The sequence below is a fragment of the Triturus cristatus genome, chromosome 6, assembly GCF_964204655.1.
Source record: "Triturus cristatus chromosome 6, aTriCri1.1, whole genome shotgun sequence".
In the NCBI taxonomy this organism is placed as follows: domain Eukaryota; kingdom Metazoa; phylum Chordata; class Amphibia; order Caudata; family Salamandridae; genus Triturus; species Triturus cristatus.
The window spans coordinates 772501164-772514584 of NC_140589.1; the positions used below are offsets into that span (position 1 = coordinate 772501164).

Below are 13421 nucleotides of genomic sequence, written 5' to 3' on the forward strand. Positions count from 1 at the left end.
AGACTGGGTTACAGTGAAGTGGGGTGGAGTAGAGTGTCATACAGTAGAATGGTATAGAGGAAAGTGTGGTGGAGTAGAGTGCAGTGGCATACAATGCAGTGACATGAGTGCAGAGGCGCAGAGTGCAGTGGGATAGAGTAAGTGGTGAAAAGTATAGTAAAGTGGCATGCAGTAGAGTGGTGCAGAGTCGGGTAGAGTGGTATAGAGTCAAGTTGGGAACAGTGAAGTCAGGTAGAGTGAAGTGGGGTAGAGTGACTTGTGGTAGAGTGTTGTACAGTAGAGTAGCATAGTGTAGAGTGGGATAGAGAGAAGTGGGGTAGATTGAAGTGGCGTCGAGTGAATCGGAGTACAGTAGAGTGGCGTAGAGTAGAGTGGAATAGATTAGAATGGCATAAGTGCAGTGGTGCAGAGTTGAGTGCAGTGGTGTAGAGTGCAGTGGGGTACAGTGGAGTAGAGTAGTGTGGCATAGAATGAAGTGTGGTGGAATAGAGTGCAGTGACATACACAGCAATGGGGTACAATGCAGTGGCACAGAGTGCAGTGGCGAAGAGTTGAGCAGTGCAGAGTAGAGTACAGTGGTGTAGATTTTAGTTGCATACAGAAGAGCAGTGCAGAATAGAGTTGAGTGGCATAAAGTGAAATGGTATAGAGTAGATTGGCATAGAGTAAAGTGGAATAGAGTAGAGCAACGTAGATTTGCATAAAGTGAAGTGGCACAGAGAGATGTGGTATAGGGTGAAGTGGGGTAGAATACAGTGGTGTAGAGCAGAGTGGTGCAGAGTATAATGCAATGGCATAGAGTGCAGTGGCAAAGAGTGGAGTAGAGTAAAATTAGAGTACAGTGGCTCGGAGTGCAAAGGCATACCGTAAAGCGGTGCAGAGTAGAGTTGAGTGGCATAAAGTGAAGTAGCATAGAATGGTGCAGATTAGAAGATAGGGTCATATAGTGTAGGGGCATACAGTACAGTGGCATAAAGTGCAGTGGTACATCATGCAGTGACAGAGTGCAGTAGCATACAATGCAGTGGTTTAGAGTGCAGTGGCAGAGAGTGCAGAGGAATAGATTGAAATGTCAAAAGGTGCAATGGTGTAGACTGCAGTGGCATACAGTGCAGGGGCGCCCAGTGCAGTGTCATGGATTGCAATGGCATGGAGTGCAGTGGCGTAGAGTGCAGTGGTGTAGAGTGCGGGGACATAGAGTGCAGTAGCATAGAGTGCAGTGATGTGGAATAAAATAAAAAGGCAGCCATATTGTTTAGACCACACTTTGGCTGCGTTGTAGATTTCGATTTGAGATGTAGCTTATTATGTTTTTAATCTATAGTAAAAACAAGAGGCAATACAGCATATCTTTTTTTCATGTTTTCAAAGTACAGCTGTACTCCCTCGAATGTAGCGTGGAACTTAAAAAAGGATTTTAAAAAAATGAAAAAATGAAGGGATACAAATAAAGGGGTGCACTATATTGCACACTACATCATTCTACTTTAAACCACTTCACTGTAGGGGCATAGAGTGCATTGGTATACAGTGCAGTGCCGTACAGTGCAATGGAGTACAGTAGAGTGGTATAGTTTGCTGTATAACTCACCCCTCTATTTGCATGCAATTTTTAAAAAAAACATTTGCTAAGTACTGGGATTACTGGGGCACTTCGAATTGTTTAAAATAATATATAAAGCAATTTAAACAATTTTACATATTGTATACATTATTCAAGTCTTATTAAAACTTAAATATTCTAATAAGTTGTCTTTTATATATAGACCCTCAACACAGTCAAAGTGTGGTCTAAACAATATGGCCATCTTTTTTTTTTGTAAAAGCTTTCATTAGCCATCAATATAGTGTGCTGGCATTTTTGTTATTCCTATGTACCATGGTATACCGTAAACGGAGTTCAGTATACCTCGGCCAAGACTTATGACTACATAACTGCTGAATGGATTTTCATGAAATGCCAAAAAGGATCCTTTCCAGACCGTAATCTATATTCCTGGCAATATTAATAAAATCTGTTCAGCCACTTTGTCGCTACATCTGAGTAAAAAGTCTATGGAAAATGCATTGGTTGGAAAATGTGTTTTGTGGCCCCCTTTTTTCTTTGCACCCCCATTACTAAATACTACAAACCTTTGCACCATTAGCCAATATAGAAAAAGGAATAGGTCTGCAAAGTTTTGTGGAGATTTATTAAACTGTAACAAAGCCATTAGCAAGCAAAATTCAGAGGAATTCCTATCTCTGGGAATCCTAACCATAACTAGAGTGTTAACCACCAAATTTTTGTAGGATATAGATTTTTGGGTTTTTATAACTTTGGTGTGATTTGATGAATTTTCACAAAACATTCCAAAGAATACTCTCAGCTACTTCCTGGAAATGTTGGTACAAACTATCAAATTGGACCTTAGAAAAAGGTGAGGGGTCCAAAAATGGGTTTTCCTCATGCAGTTTTCCATGGAAACCTGACACAGCCACAGCCAAAAATGGCTGAACGGGAGTGCATCAGATTTTTCAGAAAGTGTGTTTTTTGTGATTTGGTGTAAATTCTTTCAGTTGTTCTGAGAAATTACAGACAGGATTTCTGTCACTGTTGCGATGGAGTAACCCACCCGCCAAGATCTAAATCAGACCCAATAAAAAAAATAATCAGAAATTCAATGAACAAATCAACTGTAAAGGAATGTTGTAGTTAGGTGACAATGTCAGTTAAAACAAATTTTAAGGTATTGCGTTGGCCTTGTGGCAAGCAAGGCGACATGGTGTGATGCAAAACCTAAAATGAGATTTACCAAGCTACACAAGGCCATGCATGGCTTGGGAAATCTGGAGTAACGCAAGACGCTGCCTTGCATTACTCTGCCCTTGGAAGGCGTTCCATGGGTGGAGCATGGGTATTCCCTTGCATCCACTTATGGATTTTGGTGCAGTCCAGATTTACCAAGACGTGAACTTGGGAATGAGTCAAAATGCTAAGCCTCCCAGGGGAGGCGCATTCAGAAGAAATATCTTAAGTTCTCCTCATTGTTTCCTCTTTATATAGAAGGAGGAAAATGCCTTTGAGGATTGTTTTTGTGCAGGAATGTGTCTGTGCACAAAAAGCAATCCTGCCTACAATGCAGGCACCCTTGCACCATGGTGCAAGGGATTCTACATTGGCGCAAGGCAGCATGTAGTGCACCAGGGCAAGGACTGGACAGGAATGCTCAACATATTGATAAATATGGCAGATTCCTGCTCTCTTCCTTCCATGCAGTGCAGCAAGATATCTTGCTGCATCGCATGAAAGTATGATAAATCTGCCTATAATGTTTTAAACTGACAAAAAAACTGAAATACACCAGTTATCTCAAGTAGCTATAACTCATGCCTTAGAGTTGCTATAATTAATGTCCTTGCCATGCACTGCTTGTTCCCTCACATATTACATCACTCATGACATGCTCAATGACATTATAACATTCCTAATGACGTGAAATGATCTTTGGTTTTTCCTTGACTCTATCTATCTATCTATCTATCTATCTATCTATCTATCTATCTATCTATCTATCTATCTATCTATCTATCTATCTATCTATCTATCTATCTATCTATCTATCTATCTATCTATCTATCTATCTATCTATCTATCTATCTATCTATCTATCTATCTATCTATCTATCTATCTATCTGATTCATAAAAGGACTTATGACTCATAAAGTTGCAAGTGCAGAGTCTTTGCACTTAGGGCAGAGTCTCCGTGCTCATGGTGAAATCACCACACTCGGCGGATTCTCCTTGCGGCACACACTCTGCAGTGTGACGTATGGAGATTTTGGCCCAAGTGCGGATAGTCCACCACAAGTGTGGAGACTCTACAATCATTACTTTATGAGTCGGAAGTCCCTTTGTGAATCGGGCCCTATCTGCCTATCTATCCTCTTTCATAGGAGAGCTCAGATGGAGAGTACACAATGGCCACCTACAAGATACATGGCCATAGATGGCCATCTTGAAAAATATAAGAATCTATTATGCGCTTTTTGCATGAATCTGAAACGTCTTAGTAGTAGTATAAGTAGTAGAACTAGTAGTAATAGTACCAGTTAACAAAGATAAACAGACCCCACCACAAGCATTTGTTTGAATGACGTCATAGCCTACCTTTCCTTTTTTTTCCCTTAATCCTTTTGGAACCAGATCATAAGGCAAGTGGGTAGTGATGATACGTGGTGATGGACGATTGATTTGATCTACATTCCTAAAGTTGTATTCAATCCATGGGGTTTTGTCAACCGTTTGAATAGTTTCTGTTCCATTCCGGTAACCTTCATTATAAATTAGAGCTAAAATTTGCTGCATCCAAATGGTTCCTAAAGAAATCAAAATGTTCATGATCAGGTCGCTGCTCAGTAATTTTTCCAGTGCACAAGTATAGGACAATTCAAAACGTTCTATTTTTTTCATTGCATACCCTATTTGGAACTGTGAAGTATGGGTGAAAATCACAGTAGTTTGCCACCACGAAATTTCAACCCTTTTTTAAAGCATCTCTTATGGTTAGGAAGTTTGAGGAAGCAGCCCCATACTTAATTGTGCTGCTGAGTAAGTGGCTTCTTTCTGAAATAATCACCTCTCCCTTTCTTAAAACTGTGTATTTATACTAGATTCCCCTTATATTCTTAAAACATTGTGCAATCACCAACAGATGATATCATGAAACTTGAGGGCCTTAATTAGAGTTTGACAGATTGCATATTACATAAAAACATGCCAGAAATCCCGTCCACAGTACTACAAGTCAATCAGTCGTCCAAAACATTATTCGGCAAGATAATGCCATAAAAGTACATCGTTACATAAAAATAAAATTACTATAAATTTAAAAAAGCACAATAAATCGATGGTTCATGATGAATTTTAGATTAAAAACTACATATTGAAAACACCACACCTGCTGTTCATTAAAATGACTGCGATACAGAGAACTTCGCGTACATTTAAGACTGGCACAAGTCCATTCGAGAATATATTTTCCTAATACTAAGTGCACCTCTAATAAAATTAAGGACTGCTCAACACATTTCTACCGAATCTAACTGTTGTAGATACTGGAATCCAATTTATACGATCTAAAATTCATAAGCTGCAAAACTGGTACTACAAACCAAGGGGCATATCAGCAACAACCGGCGATAATTATCGCTAAGCGCACTTAGCGCTAGGATAATTATTGCCGGCTAGCGTGGATTTTTATCGCTGAAATAGCGTGCTATTAGCAACGCTTATCTCAAAAGGGATAAAAATCCTAGCGCTAACTGCCTAACGTGAGATTATCGCTGGAAACCCAACGATAATCTCACGAAATGTGGCGTTAGCTTGTTGATAGGGCCTCACAAACTTAGCCATGATATCCACCTTCCATAGGATATCATGGCTAAGTCAGTCCTGAAGCAGGCGTAAGGAAAGTAGCGATAACAGGGGTTATCGCTACTTTTCTTGCCGCTATGCTTCATGGCGTGGGGCTTGATGATCGGAGAAATGTCGCTTAGCGACATTTCTCCTGTCATGTCAGGTCAGGAACGGCCACTTTGCATCTCATTAGAGATGCAAAGCTGGGCGTTATGAATCCATGCGCTAACGCAAGGTTTCACGCGTTACCGTGAGCTTGCTAATTAGGCGATAAAATTATTGCAGTTTTTGTGCGATAACGGCCGCAAAAGCGGCGATAATTTTCTATCGCCGCGTTGTAGATATGCCCCCAAGATCGTACCATTTTATAAAGGGAACAAAAAAGCATACGATGAATGGTGGAGTGAACTGAGCAATTGTCGCAGGGGCACTTAGGAAGATTATCAAACCAGGTACTTTCTGGGAGAGGAAGAAAAAGTATGTAAAGAGCATAATCGTAACCTAGTTCTGAATTGTGAGTTTTCTATACACTTTAAGTAGAGCTTTAGCTCATACCGAGGGAATAGAGTGAGATACCTTTCCTGAGCGGTCATCCAAAAAGTGTTAGCTCGACGTAAATTCTGGCATTGGGCACCCCGGGACATAATAGTTCAGGATTGGTACACAGCTCTGAAACCCCCAGGCTTAAAAAAGTGCTCCTAATGTAGGCTAGCCACAAAATGCAAGTGGGACCCAGAGCACGTGATTGCCACAGGTTTACCTATAATAAATGGGGGCCAACCTGTTATGGTATAAAATAGATCCATTGATGACGAGGTGAGTATAACAAATGAAGATAGTTTATTGATGAAGATTGTAGATGGTAAGATCAGTATGTAGATAATTACGAGCCCCACCAGGAGCAGCTCCCTTGCTGCTCAGCCCATACTTCCAACTGACACTCATCCACCAGGCATCCCCAACATTCCATTACATCACATGCACCAGCATTCCACAACACATCCACTCACAACACATGCACTCTGGCTGAGCAGCAAGGCAGGGAAGTAGAAAAGATGCATGGCAACAAATACAAGATACAACACATCTTCCCTCTTTACAAATCAAAACAAGGAAAACATGCTGCTCAACAATATCATAAGCAGAACAGCAAAGAGCATGTAAATGGACGAAATCAATTATAGCAATGGAATGAAGTTGTACAATAAGGAAGAGAAGAGAATGAAAAGATAAATCAATAATGAATCAATAACAACATGACACACATCTTCCCCTTTAACGGAATAACAAATAATCAGAAAATACAGGATGCAAACCCTGATTTCAACGACTGAATACAATAATAGAATTGAAAACTGGGGAAAACACTAAAAGAAACGGAGACTGAAAATGCAGCAAAATTCTCACCAACACAGTAAACTAAACACAAGTGAAAAAACAAAAGACAAAACGTCCAGAATACACCATTACATACCAATTGACCAGACCAGCAAGTAAAGGAATAATCAGCGAACGCCAAAAATGAAAAATAAAGTGCAGCATCCAACAAGGTAAAAGCTACTTTCCCGAAGAGTAACCAGAAAGGACCCTCCTAAACACACAGCAAAATTAATAGTGAAAAATACACACCTACAAGAAGAAAGGTGAAAACTACACCCATCATAAGTACCTTAAATAAATGAGGATGTTACCAAACTTTGGAAAAATCCCAAAACTGAGACTATGCCAACACATACTATGAGGAAGAATAAGATGCAGTAAACAAGGTGTGACAAAAAAATGCACAAGGAAAAGTGCGACAAAAGTCACATAGCAACAGAGCTATCGCATCACATACCTCTGCCAGAGGTAAATTCCCAACCAAGGAGACTAGAAATAAGTGACTAATGCATCAACAATCATTTGAACAGATGCAAAGTCACATAGCATATGCTATATAATCACAAACCAAACACAAAGAAAAGGGGTCCCCTAAAGAAAAGTTTGCTAGCAAAACAAAGTTTAAAATTTAATACAAGCATCATGTAGGTAACCTAAGTGATAATTCCACGCAAAAAATAAATTGCAACAGGTGGAAAGTCACATAGCTGGGGCTAAATAAAGCGTACCTCAATAAGCAAAAATGCATTTAACTAAGCTTGTAAAAACATACTGTAAAATAACATATCAAGTAAAGTAGGTGACACGGAAAGTCACATAGTCCAACAGACTATAACAAATCATACCTCAAACAGAAACAATTCCCTTAAAAAACTTGTACAAAGTACATTAATTCAAAAATATGCAGGTAAAAGTAGGTGACATGTAGAGTCACATAGCCCAAAGACTATCATCGAATAAACTTAATTATACTGTAGTAAGTGACATATCCACACACAAGTATCTACGCCGAAGGTGGCAGGTCACATAAAGTCTAGGCATTTATGAAAATAGCAAAATAGAATGAGCATTAAAGGAGAAAAACAAGAGTACAGTAAGGCAGTATACAGTATAAAAACATAGAACATTGGTAAAACAGTTTTAAAAAGGTGATAACTCACTCCATAATTTTAAACGTGCCATCTGTAGAGTCTCAAGATAGAAAAGACTTAACTGAGGTTGGCAGGACACGTAATGTTGCAAGAAAAAGCATCAAGAACACATAGTAAATGCCAAACTTAAAATGGCAGCACGTTTTAGACGTTCCAGCTGGAAGGCTCCTTTATTAAAGGAGAAATATTAAGATGAGAGTGACACAAAACGCAATGATAAAGGAGAAGACATCGTAGAGAAGAAGCAAGTGAAAGTGACAGAAAACACACACCTCTTCCCTTTTTCAAGGCACCAAGACAATAATTAGAACAAACATATCTTCCCCTTTTTCAGGGCACAATGAAAAATAAGTATAAAGGATGCAAAGTGCATACACCAAAAGAAACGAACCAAAGAGACAACGTTCGGAGTCACCATCACACCAGTTGGCCGGACAAATATAAAGTTAAACTGAGAACAAAATATTAAAAAGGTGGAAACAACAGTCGAAACAGACAAGAGATACCGCCAACAATATAACACAAACAAAATGCATGGTGACGATTAAAGTCACATAACCAATAGGCTATAACATAATACAAATTTCAATTCAGATAAAGGATCTCTAAAAACTTTCAATCAAAGCAACTATATGCTAAGTAATGTAAAGTAAACAGAAACGAAGGTGACAATTAACGTCACATGGTCACAAAACCATTAACATTCAGATGTCTCTGTAAAGCTTGGAGGCCAAGTACATTAAATAAAATAAAACTTAAAATGTAAGGTGACAATTAAAGTCACATAACCAATAGGCTATAACATAATACAAATTTCAATTCAGATAAAGGATCTCTAAAAACTTTCAATCAAAGCAACTATATGCTAAGTAATGTAAAGTAAACAGAAACGAAGGTGACAATTAACGTCACATGGTCACAAAACCATTAACATTCAGATGTCTCTGTAAAGCTTGGAGGCCAAGTACATTAAATAAAATAAAACTTAAAATGTAAGGTGACAATTAAAGTCACATAACCAATAGGCTATAACATCATACACACTTCAATTCAGAAAAAGGATCCCTAAAAACTTCCAAGCAAAACAACTATATGCTATAATGTTGTTATGATATAGAATAAATCCATTGATACAACAAATGTAAAATGAACAGAAACGAAGGTGACAATTAACGTCACATGGTCACAAAACCATTAACATTCAGATGTCTCTGTAAAACCTGGAGGCAAGGTACATTAATGATAATAAAAGAAAATGTAGGTAATAAAATACATCATGCAGCATAAAAATTAATTAACTCATTCAAACAGAGAAAAATTGGAACATGCCACTTGCATCAAAGAAATGTAAAAATACTGAAAACAGAAAGTGAAATGCGAATTGCTTAAAATACATGGCAAAGAAATGTCACTTGCAATAACGAGAATAATCTGCAGCACCGATCTCTTTCAATCACAGGAAACAGCATGTTTTCAGAGGACTGCACATAGGAAGAAGAGCGCTGAACAGCAGCAGAAAAGAAACAGTTCCTTGATATTCTCGGGACTGCTGACCTTCATTGGCATGGCAAAGTTGCAAATAACACAGGAGAACTGAAGAGCCACTAGATGGCGCTGTCATATCATTTTCAGTCACAGCGTGATGAAGATCCAAAACTTGTGACTATTTGCTGATAACGATCATCTTGACAGAGAGAAACTCGAACAACTTGAAGTGAACTTGCTGCAGGGAATAATAAATTAACATGCTCCTTTGACCTTAAATGTATCCATGCGTGGGCAGAACTGTTGAGGAAAGGACGGGACGTCTTCAACGAAAACTTTACTGACAACAACAATGAAGTGGCAGAATCACGCAAGCAGATGGGGAATACTAGAGGAGCTTGACTTTAATGTGCTCCGATGGTGCAAGACAAAATGGAGGCACGTAACTTGACGCCTTGCCGGATGGCTCCTGGCGCGTTGGTGCATGCAGATACAACACAACCCTCAAAGGTTTTCTAAATAGGTAAAACCAACCTTAGAATGACAAAAAAGGTGGCAGTGCCTGAGGGACCTAAAAGTAATCTACGCAGAAAGCTGTTTTGTCATTTCTGAAAATTGTTGCTATTGCAATACCCCCACACACCTGGCCCATAAGAGGCAACTGAGATGTATTTAGATTGATACGAAGAAAGCATCTCCTTTACTGGCCTATGCCCCAATTTTGATGCAAAACGAAAATTTCCTTCAATTGCTCTTGAAAGTTGGAGTGCTCTTAACGACAACCAAGGGCTCCATTTAAGCTTGGAGTCACAAGGGACACCTTTATAGTTAAAGCTGGGCGCTTTTAGGGCTGTTGATCCCTCTATATGATGATTTTGTAGTTTGGTACTTTTATGCCCACAGACTAAAACAAAAGACTTTGACCGATTAACGTATAAATCTAAAGAGGTCATGAACTCCTTAAAACCATCCAACACCATTTGCAGTCCTAGCTATGAGTACTGTGTCATTTGTACAGAGGAGGGTGGGGATGAAACAGTTTTCCACCCCCGGTATGTCTTCCCCTCTATTGAAGAAGGTGCCCCTCGAGTCCATTTATAAGAATGGAGTTAAAATACAGCCTTGTCGGACTCCCTGACTGAAATTTATGGAGGATGTGCTGTCTCCAGAAGGGGAATTGCGAATCCTTACAGAGCTATCCCAGTGTAAATAATGTTTGAACATAACTAATGGTTTTTCGGTCCCTAAACTCTCTAAGATATTCCACAGTTTTGAATGATTTACAGTATCAAAGTATAAGTCCATAAAGACCAAATGCAAAGCACTGTTTTTGACTTGGGCATATTTGCCAACTGAAAGAAATAGGTTTAAACATTGCTCAAGGGTTCCAGTCCCCTGTCTAAATCCATTCTGTAAATCTGAAATGATATTATTTGTCTTTGCCCACTCTTCCAGTTCAGGCTGGACTGTTCCCAGGGGGCTCACGGCCAAGACTGATTTGCATATGGTTGGGTTTAAACTGGAATGCCATGGGGAGCAGAAAAACATGGATTTAGGCCCAGATCTCTGTACTGGGGTTAATGTTTGACATTGTTCAGCATTCTGTCCATCTATTGTTCTTTTTGCATTTGTCACCCTGAGTGGGACGGGTATGCCCAGATGTGGGTCTCATGCTCTCCATGCCACTGGATTCAAGCTAGCCTGGCTGATGAGGAGTGAAACCCCGAAACAGGTCCCAGGATACTTGGTTCTGGTCCAGGAATGACTTGGCCGGGCAGGTCGGGCGTTCTTATGGGGATCAGGGTCAAGACTGAAATGCAAAAGGCTGGGTTTAAACTGAATTGCCATGGGGAGCAAAACAATGATGGATTTAGGCCCAGATATATGTACTAGGGTGAATGTTACACATTGTATAACATTCTGTCCATCAATTGTTATTTTTCCACTCTTCCAATCTGGCAAGAAGAACCCTGCCTAAAATCTTCATGGTTGAGTCCAACAGAGATATTGGGCGATAGCAACCAGGATTGTTTCTGTCCCCTTTCTTTCAAATGGGTAAAATGGCTACTTCTTTCCATGTGGAATAAGAGGTCTCGTTATTGAAGCACAAACAACATTTGTGATCACGGATGCTCAGAGGTCTACATTTCCTTAAAAATGTCAACTAAAACACAAATTCAGGCCTTTCTCTTTACCCTTTTGCCCTTCCTGATGGCTAGAGCTACACCCTTGGGCTCGATGGTGAGGCTAAAGTCAGACCCCCTCCCCCTATCACACCTTGTCATTTCCCAGCGACCTTGTTCTATATGGGCCTCATTCCTGGAGTTGAAAACTTGAGAAAAATGAGCGACCTAAGCGTCAGCTGTAATTAAGCAGTCAATCGTAGACGAGGTGCTTATACTAAACAAGGGTTGATTAACTACCTCCCAAAAAAGTTTGGAATCCTTTGACTCCCCTGCTTTCAGGTGCTCGACCCAGGGTAATTCTCTAAGTTCGAGTTTCATATCCCTGAGTGTAGCTCTATTAAACAATCATGCATATTTAATATTCTCCTGATCTCTTGGGTGAGATTTTAGGGCCAACTTCAATGACTTGTGTGCCGAAGAACTAGCTGAATTAAACCATTGCTGAATGAGGTGGCACAGGACTTGCTTAAAGTTAGTGCTGAGGAAACTATATGGATGCCTTAGCAAAACTTTCTATTATCAGAATAGAGGAGATAACAGTGGATAAACACTTGGGGGCATATTCACGAAGGAACTATCGCCGAGTCAACGGCACTTTATCGCAGCCAAAGTTACGATAAATCTATCGCCCCATTCACAGGCTGGTGTTAACAGCCCACAGCACCAGTATATCCGCGATAGCAGCCGCAAAAAACATCGCCACAGAGGCCCCCCGCAACTATCGCTAATAAGATGCATAGTGGGCGTGCCAGAAGCCGCGACAACATCACACCTCAACATTCACAACGATCAGACAGAACTGCGATAAAAACACAAAACAGGCGATAAGGCGTGTTAGCACCAGGAAATCTACACCTGCCCTGACCTGGTGTAAAGTCGGACGGCAACTAAACATATTCCCTCATAGCCTTGACATTGAGGGATGTTGGTGTACAACGCCTCAATGTCAAGCGTTACTAGAATTTCAGAAATTGGATTAAATGGTATACCTTCAATTTTATTGATTATGTCACCTGTGTCGCGTATGAATGAGGCATATGTTTGAGTTAACGGACACAGGAAGGAATCCACATACTTCGACAATGGCTCTGTGCTAGAGCCAATAGTCGAAATGATTGGGCGCATCGGAGGATCCTCTTCATTTTTGTGCATCTTTGGAAGACCATATAAGGCCGGGGTGACAGGACAGATTTTATTCAGAAACTTGCACTCATCTTCACATATGAGGTCCTCATCTAAGGCCTTGTGAGTTATTTCAAGAATGTGTGCATTCAATCTGACTAGTTCTCTAGGTTGTGCCGTTCTGTAATGTTCGGTTATTGCCAACATATTCAACATTTTCTTGTTATAATCCATTTTATTCAAAAGTGCAATACCTCCACCTTTGTCACAAGGTTTCACCACAAGGCTATTGTTGGATTTAATTCTGTCAAGGGCTATTTTGTCATCTTTGGAAAGATTAAAACGTGGTTTGGTTGGACATTTAAGAATGCGAGAAATGTCTTTTAGTACATTTTGTTCAAAGATTTGTACCTCCGGACCTACCATATCTAATGTAGGTGTGAAGTTTGAACCATAGGGATCCCCTTCGGGTAAGGATGGACGGGAAGCTGGGTGATTGATATATGATGCATACTATTTCATCCTAAAAATAGTAATTCAACATCAAATTATTCTACCATCTAGATAGACGTCTTTGAAAAAGGCTCCTGTGATCTCACGTTGTGATGGAAATAATTGTATTATATCTGGCGAACAGAATTGGGAAAGCACCTTCTATCATTTAACCTTGTGAGTAAGAAACTAGGAGATGTGTTGTA

At 39.9% G+C, this 13421-nt stretch overlaps 1 protein-coding gene across 10 annotated transcripts in view; it reads right to left on the reverse strand.

Moving 5' to 3' along the window:
• Positions 1–13421, reverse strand: part of LOC146817850 (amine sulfotransferase-like) — a 600799-nt gene that overhangs the window by 313666 nt on the left and 273712 nt on the right. For all 10 annotated transcript variants that reach the window (XM_085611324.1, XM_085611327.1, XM_085611325.1 and 7 more), the window contains one exon: positions 4152–4360. In XM_085611324.1, coding sequence (XP_085467450.1) covers positions 4152–4360 — 209 coding nt within the window. The remainder of the gene's footprint in view (positions 1–4151; positions 4361–13421) is intronic.